Here is a 19,340-nt window from a genome sequence, read left to right on the forward strand (position 1 = left end):
ATAAAAAGTATTTCTACTGGGTACAGTTTCCGTTTCGTACAAGGACGAGATATCTGGAAAATTAGTCATGCGTGAAATAATAATCGGACGCCCGGATGCCGGATACAATCTACTCCTCCTTGTCCTGAATGTTCGAATCATGTCCTCTATTTATTTGTTTAATTTAACTGGTGTTTTACACCATACTCAACGACGGCGACCAGCACTATGGTGTGAGGAAACCGGGCAGAGCACGGGGGAAACACACGACCATCTACAGGTTGCTGAGAGACCTTCCCACGTTTGGCTGGAGAGGAAGCCAGTCTTGCCCTCGAGTTCGAAACTGGTGATGTTTCCCATTATGTATCCCAAAAAGCTTAACAAAATCTTGATTGTGATTAGGGACATTGTTCTCTTGTGTCACTACTTAAAAAGTGCAAATGTCCGCAAACCTTCAAATAATTTTATTTATTTATTTATTTATCTATTTATTTATTTATTTATTTATTTATTTATTTATTTATTTATTTACTTGATTGCGGTTTTACATCACCAATAGTTGCAAATAGTTTGTAAACTGAGATATACATCGATGATGAAGTGCAAATCCACAAATTCTCTTTTGGACAAAACATAATTTGTGAACATTTTCACCACTTGACGCGATGACAGACTGTATAACTGAATGACAGATTGCATGAATGATTGACCGTCTGACTAATCCATTCCTATAATGAATGGCTGATTACACTACAGTAAAAACCCTGGTTAGAAAGCAGTCCTTTAGCTGTCTCAACTGTCTAGTAATATAGGCTGGGTTCAGAGACTACAAATATATATGCTCAAATAGAATTTCAAACAAAGCTGGGAAAAAACATCATGAAGTTTCGGGTCCACTACAAATAATGGACAGCAACCCCAGCTTTTAAAATCGCGTTACATGAATGATTTTCAAACCTCCATTCCAGTAGGCCTATACACGGCGAGCGGTTGCTGTCTTTTTACATTCCCGTAGGCCTTCAAAAATTTATATATTTTGGTCCCGGTTTCACGGAAGCACGTAAGTGTCAACCAAAACGAAAATTCAGACAATGTTTACTTCATATAACGTTTTCTCTGTAAAACTTAAGTCGAACTAAACTGTAGTATAGTGATAGATTCTTGAGTACGGCGTAAAGACTGAACAATAAAGTAAAGAAATAAACAAATCAATCAATCAAAAACTACATGAGAAGAGTAATAAATAGAACGATTTTGTATCAGCAATAAAATTTAGAAAAAGTTTGTTCAACCGGAACTTGGTGTTTACAAGGATGTTATTACGTGTGCTGTGGTTTACGTGAGTAAAATCTGTGTGATGAATAATAAACAGCCAGCAAACTGATCAAGAATGGTTTCATTTTATAAATTGATACCTTCAATTTTCAATACGCGCTGACTCGTACTGGTTCAAGTCAGTCAGTTCTCAACTGGCAAATAAAAAGTCTTTATTTGAAAGTTCTAGTGCTCCTGTCAGTAGATACGGTGTTATTAGAATTAAGGTAAAAAACATTGACACGTGACAAAATAGGATCCTTAAGTAGGAACGCTTTTACATTCTCCAGCTTAAAAAAGGAATAAGACCCGACTGGTACCGATAGTCAAAAGCCCAATGCACATGTAGGTCACTCAATGCAGTGCAGGTGTATGTGAACGTCCGACCTTGATGTTGAACTTTGTGAATGAGGTCACGTCCCTTAGTCCGTATATAAAGACCGCCCATTATTTACGGGGTAGGCGTTGATTGGTAGGAAGAACGTTGACGTCATTTTTGTTGTTGTGAATGAATGGACAAGATGTTTATAAGTGAATATGTAAATCATGGAAGAGGATTGGCGAGCTCTGCATTCTTAAGGCTTGCATGAACCATACGGGATAGCAACCGCAGTCTTGCTGCGTAGAACTTTGTAGATAAAAAAAAAACAAATGACAATTTCAAACGTTAAAAACAAGCCAGCTCTTTGTTACTTCATTTTCGTGGAATGTGGTCAGTTGAAAAGATTTTAATATCCAAGCAAAAGTGTTTACCTCCCGCCACAAGTCATTTTCGCCTCGCTGTAGTCTAAAAAATGAAGTTTTTCACATTATCTTATTTTGAAATAAAGTATGCACCATGTGAAAAACCAATTTGTATCACTTCCAAATACGGTTCTCATGATTTTTCTTACATTTTTAGACAATGAATAAGGTTTAGATACAGAGTGAGGTGAATCTACGGAATTTTAGATTAATGGATGAGCTTAAGGACAAGTAACGCAGATACTATTTTAGCTACTAAACAGTCTCTACTAGCTATATTTCATCATTAAATATAGCTCTGTAGGGCTGTAATTACGTATACTATCACAGCCCTGTCTTGGTCCATAAGCTTACCTTGAACACCTCTGTACTTCTGCCAAATAACATGTTTGTCCGCACTCATAATCATCTCAGCTATCGATTTCTACTAGATGCCATAGTTATAGTATACGTAATGATACTGTGTGATACAGTATACGTATACGTAATCACAGCCCAACAGAGCTGCATTAAACAGAGATCCAGAAGTACAGACCTATGGCATTGGCAACCCGTTTATTTATTTATTGATTTGATTCATTTATTTTACGCCGTGCTCAAGAATATTTCTCTTATACGACGGCGGCTAGCACCACGGTGAGAGGAAACCGGGCAGAGCCCGCAGAAACCCATAACAATCCGCAGATTACCGCAAGACCTTCCTACGTATGGCCGGAGGGAAAGTCAGCATGAGCTGGACTTGAACTCACAACCACCACATGGGTGGGAAGCTCTTGTGTCATCGCGCCGTTAGCAACAGTTCAATCTAAAGTCTTAGAACGACTAATTCCAGGTCTTTGTGAGCCTTTATCATATATTTCTAACTAACATTGTCCTTTCATGTCGGGTCGCCGAACAGATATGACTGTAACTTCAAAGGGATTGGATATAGATAACAACTTTCTGATGTTTTCTTGTAACATCGCTGTCAATTAGCAAGTGGAGGTACAATCAAAATGCTAACTTATTTACATGCAGTGTGTCGATAAATGATACTCTAATGTACATAAGTACCATTTTCGTTTGATCTTCACTTGCTTGACAACGATGTTAGAGTATAATACGAAACCAATAATTCAGAAGTTCTTATCCATTTACAATCTCTCTGATGTTACTCTGACAACTTTCAAATGACTTATAAAAATTAAGTCTTACTAGAAGTCGTTAGTTTTATAAAAAGGAATGAAAGAAAAGCGCGTGTTTGTTGCATGGAAAAGTGCGCGTTTGATGTATGGAAAAGCGCGTGTTTCTTGTACAGACTTATGTTTTCATAGGCCCAATCATTGAGCAGGGTTAGTACACATATTATAAATATTTTGTACACTTTGGTGTACCGGTAATATACAAAAAAATAGTTTTAAAGGGATACAGAATCGACGCCGACAGTGGATAAGGTTTCCCGGATTAAATCTTGCAGCCTCGGCCAAGCTTGAATAAATGTATCATGCCTAAAATTCAGGTAAGGCAAGGCATAGCCTATCGGTCGCACCAGCCTATCAGAATCGACTCTGTATCGCTTTAAGTGAAAATAGTGTTTTCTTTACTCTTTTCTAGCCACTCATATGGTCATGCTATTTTGCCATGTTATAGCTATCTAGAGTGACGTCACATAACCTTGGAGCCCTTCCATACCATCGCTATGAAACAATGTGACAATGAGAAAATACAAACAAAAACCCCTGGTACCCAACCAAAGGATATCAGTTCTGTTCCGTGTTCCAAGGGGCGATGTTTCTTCTAGTTTGGCGCTCGGTCAGAGTGATGTTCATGGACACGAACGTTGTGTTTTTGCAGTTGGGCTCGTCCTCGTCGGGTATGGGTGTAAGTATTAGGCCTAGCTGGCTGTATCAACATCAGGGAATTCGCCAAACACAACAGGGACTTCTGATGGATAAGACCCTTTCATTCACATTTTGAGAAGACATTTTCGTAATAAATCTGACTTTGCAGAGGAAAGAAATGCATACACAATATTTTTCTTCAAGCAATGACTCTCCCGAGGCGGATTTCTCGCTAACTCGGCCTGACAAGTTAGCTGCAGTCTCCTGCCCAACATGTACGCAGCAACGGGCAGCAATTATTAGTTGCCCGCTGATAAATGTGTCGTCCAAAATGCATCCGTTTAACACTTTAACAAACTGCGAAATCCAGTTTATTGCATCGATATCTGTCTATCCACTACGAGAAACCACACTGACAAACGAGAGCTAATAGGTTTTCTGACGTGACAGACAATTATCACGTGACGCTTTCAGCGCTAGTGATTGGCTGAATTCATATGGGCTTCTACACCATGGCTACTCGGAGTGAATTGTCCGTCTGTGTCATACCCCCAATACTGAACTTCTCAGCTTTCTAAACATTAAAGAATTATATGCATATTTTTCTGTGATAACTGTGTCCTATATCATTTTTCTATGAATACATATGGTGGCAGACTTTATGTTCACTTCAAGAGTGTTAAAAGGGACTCAACAATTTGAATACTATTGTGGCCATACTGACGGTATATAGGAACTCTGAGGTCACATCACAATTTCTTCCCGATGTTCACCAGAAGGAAGGAATTTCTGGAAATGTTATTTCAGTAATATTTTACTCAATGGTAAAAAGAGTTATCCCAACGTACAGTATCGCCATTAGAGTTGGGAAAACTTCCTGTGACGTCATAGTTCCTAAACACTGACTGTAGGGTTCATAAAGATCACCTTAGAATTTAAATGTTTGAACGCCTTTAACTATTTTCACAAAAAACTATAAAGATAAATGAAAGTATATTTATGCATAGCCTTAAGTGGTCTATTTAGTTTTGCTTATTTCGATTTTAGGGGGTCTTTTCCTTTAGGAAATCTTGTTTAAACTTAATATCTTTTGACATACATCTCTAAATATATTTGTTGATATCTACTTGTGCCTCTGATCTCCGTAATAACACACGCAATTGTTGAGTTCTCTGTAAACTTTGTGTAAGATGCAAAATGCAACACCATGCAAATTTAGACCTTGGAAGAGCGTTGGTAAAAACTGTGTGCTCAGATCTAGTTGTTCTCACACATATTGCTGTTGTGCCATCCATATGTTTGTGATAAATGGTATTTTACCGATCATTAATGTTAAACGTAATGACAACGCAGCATTTTGAGTAATTCTAGATTAGTGACGTCTAACTGATTACAATTAAAATCATTTAAAATTTTTTTTACGTAATATTGCTTTAGCCATGGTGCTAAGTGGCGTATAATTTACTACCGGTACTGTTTAAGCCTTTACATAAACAGTTAGAATAAAACCCTAACTGAGGTAAATTGACACGAGGTTGTATTTCACTGGTTACGTTTAATAGGTTGTCACCTATCAAACTGTCGTCTCTACTCTGTTTTTCTCTCTATGCCTTACGTCTGTCACAATGTCGCCGCTACTCTGGTTTTACCCTGTATGCTATACGTCTGTCACACTGTCGTCGCTACTCTGGTTTCACTCTCCATGCTTTTTTGTCCCTATGCCGTACGTCTATTACATTGTCTTCGCTGCTGTGGTTTTTCTCTCCATACTTTACGCCCATCACAGTGTCGTCGGTGCTCTGGTTTTTTTTTCTCCATACTGTACGTCCATCACAATGTCGTCGCTGCTCTGGTTTTTCTCTCCATACTGTACGCCTATCACACTGTCGTCGATGCTCGGGTTTTTCTCTCCATACTTTACGTCCATCACAGTGTCGTCGCTGCTCTGTTTTTTTTTTCTCCATACTGTACGTCCATCACAATGTCGTCGTTGCTCTGGTTTTTCTCTCCATACTGTACGCCTATCACACTGTAGTCGATGCTCGGGTTTTTCTCTCCATACTGTACGTCTATCACACTGTCGTCGCTGGTCGGGTTTTTCTCCCCATGCTGTACGCTTGTCATACTGTCGTCGCTGGTCGAGTTTTTCTCTCCATACTGTACACCTATCACACTGTCGTCGCTGCTCGAGTTTTTCTCTTCATACTGTACATCTATCACACTGTCGTCGCTGCTCTGGTCTTACTCTCTATGCCGTACACCTGTCACACTGTCGTCGCTACTCTGGTTTTACTCAAAGTGCTGTACGCCTGTCACACTGTCGTCGCTGTTCTGATTTTACTAACCATGTTGTACGTCTACCACACTGTCTTCGCTGCTCTGGTTGACCTGTATCAGTATAATTGCTCGGACGGGGCGTCTTACTTGCCTTCGGTAAGGCGTCTCAGTGAAGCAGCACTAGATAAAAGGTCGATGGAAATTCGTCCTGCAACAAGGAGGCACATTACATGCATTCTAAGGATTCCTATGTCGCCATATGACTAAATAATTGCTAAGTACGACGTTAAACCCCAAGCACTCACTCACTCTACGTCTATTACACTGTAGTCGCTGCTCTGGTTATTCTCGCTATGCGGCATTTCAACCACAATGTCTTCGCTGCTCTGTCTTTTCTGTCTACGCTGCACGTCGGTCACACTGCCCTTTCTGTTCTGTTTTTTTTCTCTCTATGCCGTACGTCTGTGCTGTAGTCTATCACACTGTCGTCGATGCTCGGGTTTATCTCTCAATACTGTACGTCTATCACACTGTCTTCGCTGCTCTGGTTTTTCTCTCCATACTGTACGTCTATCACACTCTCGTCGCTGCTCGGGTTTTTCTCTCCATACTGTACGCCTATCACACTGTCGTCGCTACTCGGGTTTTTCTCTCCATACTGTACGTCTATCACACTGTCTTCGCTGCTCTGGTTTTTCTCTCCATACTATACGTCTATCACACTCTCGTCGCTGCTCGGGTTTTTCTCTCCATACTGTACGCCTATCACTCTGTCGTCGCTGCTCGGGTTTTTCTCTCCATACTGTACGCCTATCACACTCTCGTCGCTGCTCTAGTTTTTCTCTCCATACTGTACGTCTATCACACTGTCTTCGCTGCTCTAGTGTTCTATGCTCTTGACCAGGACATGTAATTAATCAGCTACTCAATTAGTTAGTTAGAATATAATTGCCAAAATAAAAGCCCTCCCGATCTTGAAGTTTACCTTAAAATAACACGATGCTCAAACAACTTATGTTTGAAAAAACATACTATTAAAATCTCCTAAATTGCCTATGAAAGTAAAGTCATCCAAAACTCCTGTTAATGCTTCACCTGAGGACAGTAAATGTTATTACGAACGTATCAAACCAGGTACATTGCCAGAAGAAATTCCAAGACGGATTGCTTCCCTTACGTTAAAAGCTATGTGATACATATTTTTGATAAATATTATAAGTGTAAACACTAATGACAAATCGCTTGGGCATTAGGTTTACAGTATAAAGTCTGTTCACAAATTACTGAGAAATGCGCGAATATGCTGCTGTTGATCTTTGTGGATATGTAGTATAATGTCGTCGATGAGAATGTTAATTACCACGCTCTGTAGACGTTCAAGTGTTAGACATATATAATAGTATGAACTAATGTTGTTGTTGTTGTATTCACTTTCTTCCAAGAATTAACATTATGTCTGATGATAATTGTGAATATGGCTTCTATATTACAACACCCAGCTATGTAAATACATTTTCTTCCTGTATTCGTATTCATTCTATGTGATTATACCCATCTACTGAAGTCATTTATAAGTACGTGAATAAACCAAAATACCCATCGACTGAATGATCCATGAACCTTGACCAATCCATAATGCATCGTGCCAAGGTAAGCAACACAAAGAGTGGAAATACTCAGGTTCTAGCCGTTGTCAGTCCCCGGGATAGAACCTGTGTCTTACGTGACGGATCACATCGTTGAAAGCTGGAGAAGAAGTCACAGTAAACTTCGCGAATACTTTTGCAATGATTGTCACACAATTTATAATACATATGCTGGTGCCACGCTGTTAGGTCACTTCACGATCGTCTCTCCTATTTTGATCACTTCATGACCATCTCTGCTATGCTTTTAGATCATTTCACGACTATCTCTCCTTAGCTGTTTAGTCACTTCACGACTAGGTCACTCCATGATCATCTCTCGTATGCTGTTAGATCCCTTCACAATCATGTATCCTATGCCCTTAGTTAACCTCACGACCATGTCTCTTCTATGCTGTTAGATCTCTTCACGATCATGTCTCCTATCTTGGTGGATCACTTTACGACCATCTCTCCTATGTTGTTAGATCACTTCACGACCATCTCCTCTATTGTGTTAGATCTTTTTACGACCATCTCTCCTGTTGCTAGATCACTTCACGGTTATCTCTCCGATGCTGTTACATCGCTTCACGACCATCTGTCCTATGTTGTTAGGTCAATTCACGATCATGTCCCTTATGCTGTTAGATCGCAGCGCTACCATCCGTGTTATGCTGTTAGATCTTTTTACGAACATGTCTGCTATGCTGTTGGATCACTTCAAGACCATTAGGTAATTTGACGACTGTCTCTGTTATTCGACACTATCTCTAACAACCTCATATTGTCAGGCCATGTCTCTTATGCTGTTAAACACGACGATATCTTCCATGTTGTTAGGCCACTTAAGACCTTATCTCCTAATACTACTGCATCTTTTTTGTTGTTAGACCAACTGGCGACCGTCTCATGCTAATAGATCACTTCACGACTATCTCTTCTATGTTATTTGATCACTTCCCTACCGGCTCTCAAATGTTATTAGGCCACTTTACGACTACTTTTCCTGTGCTCTTAAATCACTTCACGGCAACTTCTCTTATTCTCTAATGTCCCTTCACGATTATCTCTACTGAGTTGTTCGGTCCCTTCACGAACATTTCTCCTGTGTCGTTAGGCCACTTCACGATCATCTCTCCTGTGTTGATCACTTCACGAAAATCTTTCCTATCCTGTTAGATCACTTGACGACCATCTCTCCTATGTTGTTAGATCACTTGACGACCATCTCTCCTATGTTGCTGCATCATTTAAGGTCGTCTCTCTTATAATGTTAGATCACTTAACGACCAATGGGTAATTTCAAGACGATCTCTGTCATGCTGTTATATCACTTCATCCCTATCTCTCCTATGTTGTTAGGCCACTTTACGATCATGTCTCTTATGCTGTTTAGTTGGTGGAGCGTCCGCTTCGGGAACGGTATATCCAGGGTCAACCCTGGAACGAGTCACACCTAAGACCTTAAAAGAGGAAGTTGTACCTTCGTCGCTTGGCGTTCAGCATGACGGGGATAGTGCACAACCATGTCTCTTATGATGTTAGGTCACTCAACTTCCTTCTGTCCAGTATTGTTAGGTCACTTCACGACCATCTCTCCTATGTTGTTAGGCCACTTCACGACCATGTCTCCTATGCTGCTAGGCAACTTCACGACGATCTGCTTTGCTGTTAGATCATTTCAACACTATCTCTCCTATGTTGTCAGGTCATCTCACGACCATCTCCCTCATACTGTTAGATCACTTCACGATCACTCTCCTATGTTGTTACTTCACGACAATCGACCATGTGCTATAAGGTCACTTCAAGAGCATGTCTTCTATGTTGTTTGGCCACTTCACGACCGTGTCTCCTAAGCTGTTAGGCCACTTCACGGTCGTATTTTTTGTGCTATTAGGCTAGTTGAGGAGCATGTGTTTCATGTTCTTTGCTCACTTCACCATTATCTCTCCCATGTTTTTAGACTACTTCACCACTATCTCTCCCATGTTATTAGATTACTTCACCACTATCTCTCTCATGTTATTAGATTACTTCACCACTATCTCTCCCATGTTATTAGATTACTTCACCACTATCTCTCTCATGTTATTAGATTACTTCACCACTATCTCTCCCATGTTATTAGATTACTTCACCACTATCTCTCTCAAGCTATTAGATTACTTCACCACTATCTCTCCCATGTTATTAGATTACTTCACCACTATCTCTCTCATGTTATTAGATTACTTCACCACTATCTCTCTCATGTTATTAGATTACTTCACCACTATCTCTCCCATGTTATTAGATTACTTTACCACTATCTCTCTCATTTTATTAGATTACTTCACCACTATCTCTCTCATGTCATTAGATTACTTCAAAACTATCTCTCCCATGTTATTAGATTACTTCACCACTATCTCTCTCATGTTATTAGATTATTTCACCACTATCTCTCCCATGTTATTAGATTACTTCACCACTATCTCTCTCATGTTATTAGATTACTTCACCACTATCTCTCCCATGTTATTAAATTACTTTACCACTATCTCTCTCATGTTATTAGATTACTTCACCACTATCTCTCCCATGTTATTAGATTACTTCACCACTATCTCTCCCATGTTATTAGATTACTTCACCACTATCTCTCATGTTATTAGATTACTTCACCACTATGTCCTATGTTAATCGATCACCTGACAACCATGTCTCCTCTGGGTTAGATCACTTCACGGCCCTCTCTCCTGTGTTGTAAAGCCACTTAGGCCTAAGGACTATTTCTCTTATCTTGAAGTGCAGAAAGGGGGGGGGGGGTGGGGAGCTCTGTGACCGAGACGGTTTGCCTGTCAGTGTGGTGCAATGACCCAGGAGCCTCCCACCATTGCTGTCGGTGTTAAGGTTTGGCAACAACTTGCGGATGGTCGTGAGTTTTTTCCGAACTCCTTGCCCGGTTTCCTCTAACCATAATGCTCGCAGCCGTAGAATAAGTGAAATATTCTTGAGTACGGTGTAGAACGCCTATCATACTATGTCCGAAGGACATCCAGTCTTCAAACAATACACCCAATTGTTATGCGTTCAAGTGCAGCTCATGCCAGTTTCCTCTCCAGTCTGCCAGCAGCCTGTGAATTGCCCTCCTCAGTCCAAGTCGTTTAAGTCATATACTGATCAATCAAATAAATAAATAAAGTCAACCAATATACACCCTGAACTTGATTTGTGGCTGAAAATGTGTGGACAAGTTCGCCAGTTACTTACCGTAGTCGGTTGGCGCTGACCAGGAGTGTAATATTCTTAAAACCATGTCAGAACAATAAATAATCTATGATTCTGTCTAGCAAGCAATCTGTTAATATTGATATCAAGTATAAAAACCTGCATCTCTCAAAATTGATAACACACTGATAATTGGACCATCTCATAACTTTGATCTCACCCAGATGTATTGCCTTATCCTCGGGGTTATCATGGTGTTTTAAAATGTCATAAAGTCATAAAAAGGTAAAATCATGGAATAATGGTGTAAGTGATATTGGGTCATACATTTCCAAACCAAATTACCGAATGTGCATGTAAGACAACGGTATTTGTTCAGTTAGTGTCAGTCAAGTCAAGGTATAGGTGAGATCAAAGTATAGGTGAGATCGAGGTATAGGCGAAATCACGGTATATTAGTGAGATCACACTATATTAGTGAGATCACGGTAAATGTAGCATCATAGCATGTCACGGTATAAGATCTCGGTATATAAGTGAGATCACGGTATACAAGTGAGATCACAATTTATTTGAATTTATCGTCTGTGGAAGACAAATCATGTGATAAGTACGCAGCTTCAAAGTGCAAGCTGAAATTACACCAGTGACACTCAAAACATGGCATTCAGTCGCTTTATTTCAATAGCATATACAGTAATTATTGCTGCGAACAGCTTAAGAAAGCATGATGTGGCATTTCTTGTGGACAGTTGTTTAATTTTTTTACCATAATGGTTACATTACCGTTTCCCGCAAAGAAAAGTATTACCAGAAAACATTTCTTATAACAATGAACGTGTCAGGGTTTTATGATCTTATACTTTGTGACTTCATTTACTCGAACACCGCGAGTCGGAAAAACGCTTCTCTTACACAGCACCATTCATCAAGTGGAAATGTTTCTGTACAGCTTTCCTTTAGTCTATATACGAGAATGCAACTTGACGTGTTTCACACATCTTGATCATTCTAATGCGATAGGAAAAACTCGCAAATCTTGGCCCCATCTAAGATAATGTATGCTTTAAGCATGCCCTTTTCGTGCAACCCACAGTTCCGTCTGAGGTACACCAGCACTTGTTGCATCCATCAGTGGATTTAAAACTGTCCCCAGGCTTGTACTTCTGTCCGTTATACCAACATCGGGGACCTGTAATAATAAGGGTAACCGTATACACGTTCTGTAGATTCATGCAAATCAACATTTCAGGAAGGAAACAAAAATTTCGCTTGTGATTAAGAAATTATTAGGGAACACTGCACAGGATGTCGTGAAAGCCATGTAATGTTTTCAGGCATTTTAAAAAAGAAATAAATGGTCCACACAGTGTGCCGTACGACCTTTGTGATGTACCATAAGGTGTAAAGCCGTACCCAGTATGGTTTAGGAAATGTTGCGTCGTGTACAGAAGTTTTATCTGGACATCATATTTGTGCGGCCAAAAGTTTCAGCTGCAGTCTTCATATCAATTCTACATATTTGCAAGCAATGACGGAGGAGACTCCAGCCAATGTGGTCGTTGTGAGTTCAAATCCTGCTCATGCTGGCTTCCTCTCCGGCCGTACGTGGGAAGGTCTGTCAACAACTTGCGGATGGTCGTTGGTTTCCCCCCGGGCTCTGCCCGGTTTCCACCCAACATAATGCTGACCGCCGTCGTATAAGTGAAATATTCTTTAGTACAGCGTAAAACACCAATTAAATAAATAAATAAATAAATAAATGTGGACATCATCTTTGTGCGGCCAAAAGCATCAGCTGCAGTCTTCATATCAATTCTACATATTTGCAAGAAATGACCTAGGAGACTCCCACCAATGCGGTCGTTGTGAGTTCAAGCCCCGCTCATGCTGGCTTCCTCTCCAGCCGTGCGCGGGAATGCCTTCCCGCAACCTGCGGTTGGGTGTTGGTTTCCTCGGGCTTTGCATGGTTTTCTCCCACAATAATCCTGGCCTTCGTCGTATAAGTAAAAAATTCATGAGTACGGCATAAAACACCAATCAAATAAATAAACAAAACAAATCATATTTGCAAACTTTGGAAAAGTCTATACACCGTCATCTATTTACTGATGATTATTGATGTTTATCTTCACATAACCAAAACTTACAGTATATTTTCGTGCAGCCTACGATATTTCCTGCAGTGCAGAAGCAGGTGTTACAGCTGTAAATGTCAGGGAAACTAGTACCAACTGCATGGTAGACACCGCCATAAAAACATCCATCTGAAAACAAAAACATTCCTCCGATCGTCAGTGTAAGATTTCATTACAATTTATTTATTTGTTTACTTATTTATTTAAAAGACACTTCTTCAAACTTTTAACTCACATTCACTAGTGGCTTTCAGTTCTATGGGTGGAATGAAATCGGTGTGCCGGGGATAAACCTTTCATCTTTGGCAAGTTGCTGACGTTCTTAGTCACGTGCACATATGCACACCATATCAATGAGAGATGGATTGACTGATTGGTTGATGAATAATTTACTTATGTAACGGTGGTCAAGTTTATGAGTGAAGGAATATATGTATTTCTTGTAGTCGAGTGGTCTCCAAGGAAGGTTACAGTGAGCAGATGGCTGAAAGAATACATGTATTTATTGTAGCCATGTGGTCTCCAAAGAAGGCCACAGTGTGTAGATGGGTGAAGTAATACATGTACTTGTTGTAGCCATGTGGTCGCCAAGGAAGGTTACAGTGAGCAGATGGGTGAAGGTATACATGTACTTGTTGTAGTCATGTGGTCTCCAAGGAAGGTTACAGTGAGCAGATGGGTGAAGGAATACATGTATGTGTTGTAGTCATGTGGTCTCCAAAGAAGGCTACAGTGAGCAGATGGGTAAAAGAATACATGTACTTGTTGTTGTCATGTGGTCTCTAAGGAAGGTTACAGTGAGCAGATGTGTGAAGAAATACATGTACTTGTTGTAATCATGTGGTCTCCAAAGAAGGCTACAGTGAGCAGATGGGTAAAAGAATACATGTACTTGTTGTTGTCATGTGGTCTCCAAGGAAGGTTACAGTGAGCAGATGTGTGAAGAAATACATGTACTTGTTGTAGTCTAGTGATCTCAAAGGAAGGCTAAAGTCAGCAGATGGATGTAAGAATACATGTATTTGTTGTAGCCATGTGACCTCCAAGGAAGGCTACGGTGAGCAGATGGGTAAAGGAATACATGTACTTGCTGGAGTTATGTGGTCTCCAAAGAAGGCTACAGTGAGCAGATGGGTGAAGGAATACATATACTTGTTGTAGTCCTGTGGTCTCCAAGGATGGTTACAGTGAATAGATGGGTGAAGTAAACCATGTACTTGTTGTAGTCATGTGGTCTCAAAGGCAGGTTACAGTGAGCAGATGGGTGAAGAAATACATGTACTTGTTGTAGTCATGTGGTCTCCAAAGAAGGCTACAGTGAGCAGATGGGTAAAAGAATACATGTACTTGTTGTTGTCATGTGGTCTCCAAGGAAGGTTACAGTGAGCAGATGTGTGAAGAAATACATGTACTTGTTGTAGTCTTGTGATCTCAAAGGAAGGCTAAAGTCAGCAGATGGATGTAAGAATACATGTATTTGTTGTAGCCATGTGACCTCCAAGGAAGGCTACGGTGAGCAGATGGGTAAAGGAATACATGTACTTGCTGGAGTTATGTGGTCTCCAAAGAAGGCTACAGTGAGCAGATGGGTGAAGGAATACATATACTTGTTGTAGTCCTGTGGTCTCCAAGGATGGTTACAGTGAATAGATGGGTGAAGTAAACCATGTACTTGTTGTAGTCATGTGGTCTCAAAGGCAGGTTACAGTGAGCAGATGGGTGAAGAAATATATGTACTTGTTGTAGTTATGTGATCTCCAATGAAGGCTACAGTGAGCAGATGGTTGAAGGACTACATGTATTTGTTGTAGCCATGTGACCTCCAAGGAAGGTTACAGTGAGCAGATGGGTGAAGGATTACATGTATCTGTTTTAGTCATGTGACATCCAAGGAAGGCTACAGTGAGCAGATAGGTGAAGAAATACATGTATTTGTTGTAGTCATGTGACCTCCATGGAAGGCTACAGTGAGCAGATGGTTGGAGGATTACATGTACCTGTTTTAGTCATGTGACCTCCAAGGAAGGCTACAGTCAGCATATGGGTGTAGGAATACATGTATTTGTAGTAGCCATGGGACCTCCAAGGAAGACTACAGTGAGTAGATGGGTGAAGAAATACATGTACTTGTTGTAGTCACGTGGTCTCCGAGGAAGGTTACAGTGAGCAGATGGGTGAAGGAATACATGTACTTGTTGTAGCCATGGGACCTCCAAGGAAGATTACAGTGAGCAGATGGGTGAAGGAACACATGTACATGCCCCAAGGGCGATGTGCACAGCATTTCTTGTTAGGACCTCATGAACAATGGAAGTTACACAGCATGAGTACTTGTACGATGTTAATTATATATGAACTAAAACGGACATTTATTACTGATACACATTTAAATTATTCCCGGACATCAAAATCTGACTAAACGTGTCCGACTCGACATCGGGAGACCGCATGATCAAACTTGAGTCGGGTCACAGCACAGACTTTATAAATAGTACTTGTTGTTGCCACGCTTGGCACTCAGAACTGGGAAGTTAGAGCAAGGAAACGGGAGTGTTTGGCCCAGTGTCAGTATAATGTGACTGGGTCAGGTGTTCTGTGCGGTGTCCATTTTGACCTGGATTCACTTTGTCACAAGAAGACACTGTATATGTACTCACACCTATCAGTCAATCTTATTTGTCACAAAGATACATGAACAAATTCTGCATTTTTTTTATTTTGCTTTTTTTATTTTGTTGTTGTTGTTGTTGTTTTGTTGTTGTTGTTGTTTGTTTTTTGCAAAGTCTTGGCCCTGCTACTTCAATTAAACTACCCATTAGTGATATAGATAAAACTTAAAATATTATCAAAACAAAGACTTACCGGGTTTACACTCAGCATTACATCCCCCGCAATAATTGGCTCTGTGGAGAAACATAGTTGCAAAATGTGAAAGCAGTTTGAGACAGAAGATGTGTTGAAAACATTCCAGCGACGAAAGTTTTGTCCGTTTAAGAAATACTGACTCTTTGTCCAGTCATTGATATTGATTTTAGACCAGTAAATTTGAAATAGTTGAAATTTTAGACCAAGACGCTGCAGGCGTCCGGGGTCTAAATATCTATTCTGCTATACCTACTTTAAACTTTTACATATTTATTCCACACAAAAGTGACGCAAACGAAGGGCAAATTACACAACCATCCTCCCCCTTGTTGCTGCTGTCTCTCGCCCACTGTCAACACCTGTTCGAGAGCGTTATGGAAAGGTCAATACACACACAAAACAGAGGAGGTGAAGTTTGTGTTGGCAGCAAATCATTTTGTCTTTATGTGTTTCTTTAATTCTTAATCAGCTATTTGATACATATAGATTACCATCAGAAATAAATGTTGTCTTATTTTTGAACTGGCGTAAGTTTGTTGTCATCTGGATTAAAGCATTTCATGGCCTGAACACCTGTCAACCCCTGGTGTGAAATGGTGTCGTCCAAGGTGGAGTGTTGTGACGGAGGTATGTTCCGAAGCGTGCATCTCCGATTTTAGGCCCGTTAAAGTTCAACGTAGCATGTAGTAGAGAAATCCCAAGCAAAATAAAATTTGGATTTTGCATAAAAACTCCCCTTTTTTGATTTTTTAAAATTTGGTGTTTTAGGACATACGTAAGAATATTTTCTTTTATTGCGGGCAGCATTATGGTGGGAGGAAACCGGGCAGAGCCTGGTAAAAGCCCACGACCATCCGAAGGTTCCACGCATTAATGCTTTTGTAAAGATAACTTAATACTTTCTATCTACACTGATACACATTAACACACGATACAGTCTTTTATATTTTATATAATATTTTTGTAATGTGCAGAAAAACTCAATTACTTACACGCATGTTGTCCCAGCTGGGCATTTGACACTCCAACACGGATCCACAAAGCAGTTGACACGAGGCTTGTCAGGGGGACAATCTGAGATTGCATGTTCAAGAAAAAACAAGGAACAGAACTGACTTCCTCTACAAACAATCTTGAGCTTATTAAGAGGCGGGTTTGGAACATTTCAACTGAGTGGCGTCTTTCTGGATGCACCATTAGGCTTGCATCCTTCGGTTGGCTTTACATTAGCTATAATTTAGGAGAAAACTTGAATTATTTGATGGGTCCTTGACGTCATAATCAAGAATTGTCCTCTTACATATGTGCTACAAAGGTCAGATTTATAAGTGGATGGAACCGCACTGCCCCGAAGTAACAGTCCTGATAGTGGAAAAAGAACCCAGTGAATAAATGAATACTGTATAACATGAGTTATTCACTGACTTCATTGTTTGCCGCGGGTCATTTATCCTACGTACCCACCGGTATGCTAGCGAATCACAGGTGTTCAGGTGACGAGTAACGGGTGTTCAAGTGACGCACTAATTTCGCAGACTCCACTGGCAATACACCACTGGATGCTTCACTAATCGGGATTTGAAATCTGATTTCTACGTCCGAAGTGTAGCTCTCTACCATCTGAGCAATTGGTTACTCCTCGCTGGCTATTATTGCTATAATAGCGTCCTTTGTTTCAACCAATTAAAACAACTAAAGATAAACTTTTTTTTCATTTTCAGTATAGCGGATTAAATTTCACGAGCTACTGGATTTATTTTTTCAAGGAAATTTGCTACTTGTAATAATCAGAAATATCCATTAAAGCTTCTAAGTGCGTTGTTTCATGTATCTGCACAAAATCATTTACTTTTTTTGGCCTGTAGGATTTCTTCAGTAAAATGTTGAGAGTAAAAGCCGTGTTGAGAAATATCATTTTTCCTTGCGTTCCTCAAAAGATCAAGCTCTGCTGATAAAAAGTTTTATAAACACAGAAATTTGCAGCATTCTTTCAGGCTAACGTACGTTAAGCTATTGGGTACCTCTAAACCCTGTTCGAAAAACTTACTAAATTGGTTTATGCGAAACTAAATGACAATACAAAATAAAAGTGTGCGGCAAACCTATGTAGATTGTCACGGTCCCGTGTGAAACGGACAACATCTGAAGACCTTCATATAAGACCACATCAATATCGCAAATCTATTAGTGAAATACATAGTTTCACAAGCCTATACATGTGCGTCGCATACGTATTAATTACGGTGAATTTCAATATTTACAAAAATTCGTCCAACTTTAGTCGCTAGAACGGCGATTTCATGAAACCAGTGACTGTTGCCAAACAATGAAACCACTGTGTAAGTCAGTTACCGCCTTTGGTTTCGGTGTCCAAATTAGATAATCGCCCAGATAATAACTTCAGGCTGTAACTGTAACATACGTGCAGAAACCTTCGTTTCTAGAGACAGTCAATTGTTCGAAAGTATGTGTGCTTAGTTAAGTTAAGGAGTCAGTTTTGGAAGGATTCAGTGAATTTGTACACACATGTACCGAATGACCCAGCAGCCTCTCACTAATGCCGTCGCTGTGAGTTCAAGTCCAGCTTCGGCCTAAAACACTTCTAAATAACTGAATATGTATATGCTCCGAAAGTAGTCGAAGTAAACTTATAGAATATAGAATTAATTAATGGACTCGATTTTGTGTTACCTACCTGGGGCAATTTTAGCAACAGACTCTGCCCCAGCGTCTGGAAAAAAGATAAAACACGACAGTTAGCCGGGAAAAACCCGACACGACTAACATACTGATTCTCAATTACTCATTTAGAACATATCTTGCGTCCTTCCATCATCATTGGAAACTGTCGACTGCTACTCTTTGTATGAAGCCCTGTTAAGCCCTTACTTTACTTTCTTAATTCTTTGGCCGTTTTGTTGAACCTTGATTTGTAAACTGAGCTTGCTATTATTGACCTAGAACGTTCATTTTGGTTGACGGTTGGTATATGAATGTCTTTTTCGACGCATACATTATCATGCACTACTTGTGTATCAAGGTTAAGGTTAGTCAACAATACTGGAGACCTGTGGCTAAAACAGCCAACAGCTTTATGAACTACTGTAACAAACAGAGGATGTCATGAAGTAGAGGAAATCAAGAAAGCGTTTAACCAAAATAATTTCTTCATCCTGAATATTATTAGAGAACACAAACAAGGAGTCGATTAGACGAATGTCATTTCCGACAATCATATGCAACTCTTAGACCCTGAAGGAGTCTTCCAAGCCTAAAACAACGTAAAACACCATTTCCATGGAATAATAATGAAATATAAATAACAAATAAGGCTAAATTTAATACATATTAAAGAAGGCATC

The 19,340-nt window shown here is 40.0% G+C and overlaps 1 protein-coding gene across 1 annotated transcript; it reads right to left on the minus strand.

Moving 5' to 3' along the window:
• Positions 1 to 11,636: 11,636 nt before the first annotated feature.
• On the minus strand, positions 11,637 to 18,719 carry LOC135478026 (kielin/chordin-like protein; the record flags this gene model as incomplete). Its single annotated transcript, XM_064758288.1, has 5 exons — positions 11,637 to 12,167; positions 13,126 to 13,242; positions 15,976 to 16,016; positions 16,971 to 17,052; positions 18,674 to 18,719. Coding segments are annotated over 5 exons (429 nt in total), but the record flags the coding sequence as incomplete, so codon positions are not given.
• Between the last annotated feature and the right edge of the window lie 621 nt (positions 18,720 to 19,340).

This window comes from Liolophura sinensis, chromosome 11 (genome assembly GCF_032854445.1).
Source record: "Liolophura sinensis isolate JHLJ2023 chromosome 11, CUHK_Ljap_v2, whole genome shotgun sequence".
Lineage (NCBI taxonomy): Eukaryota > Metazoa > Mollusca > Polyplacophora > Chitonida > Chitonidae > Liolophura > Liolophura sinensis.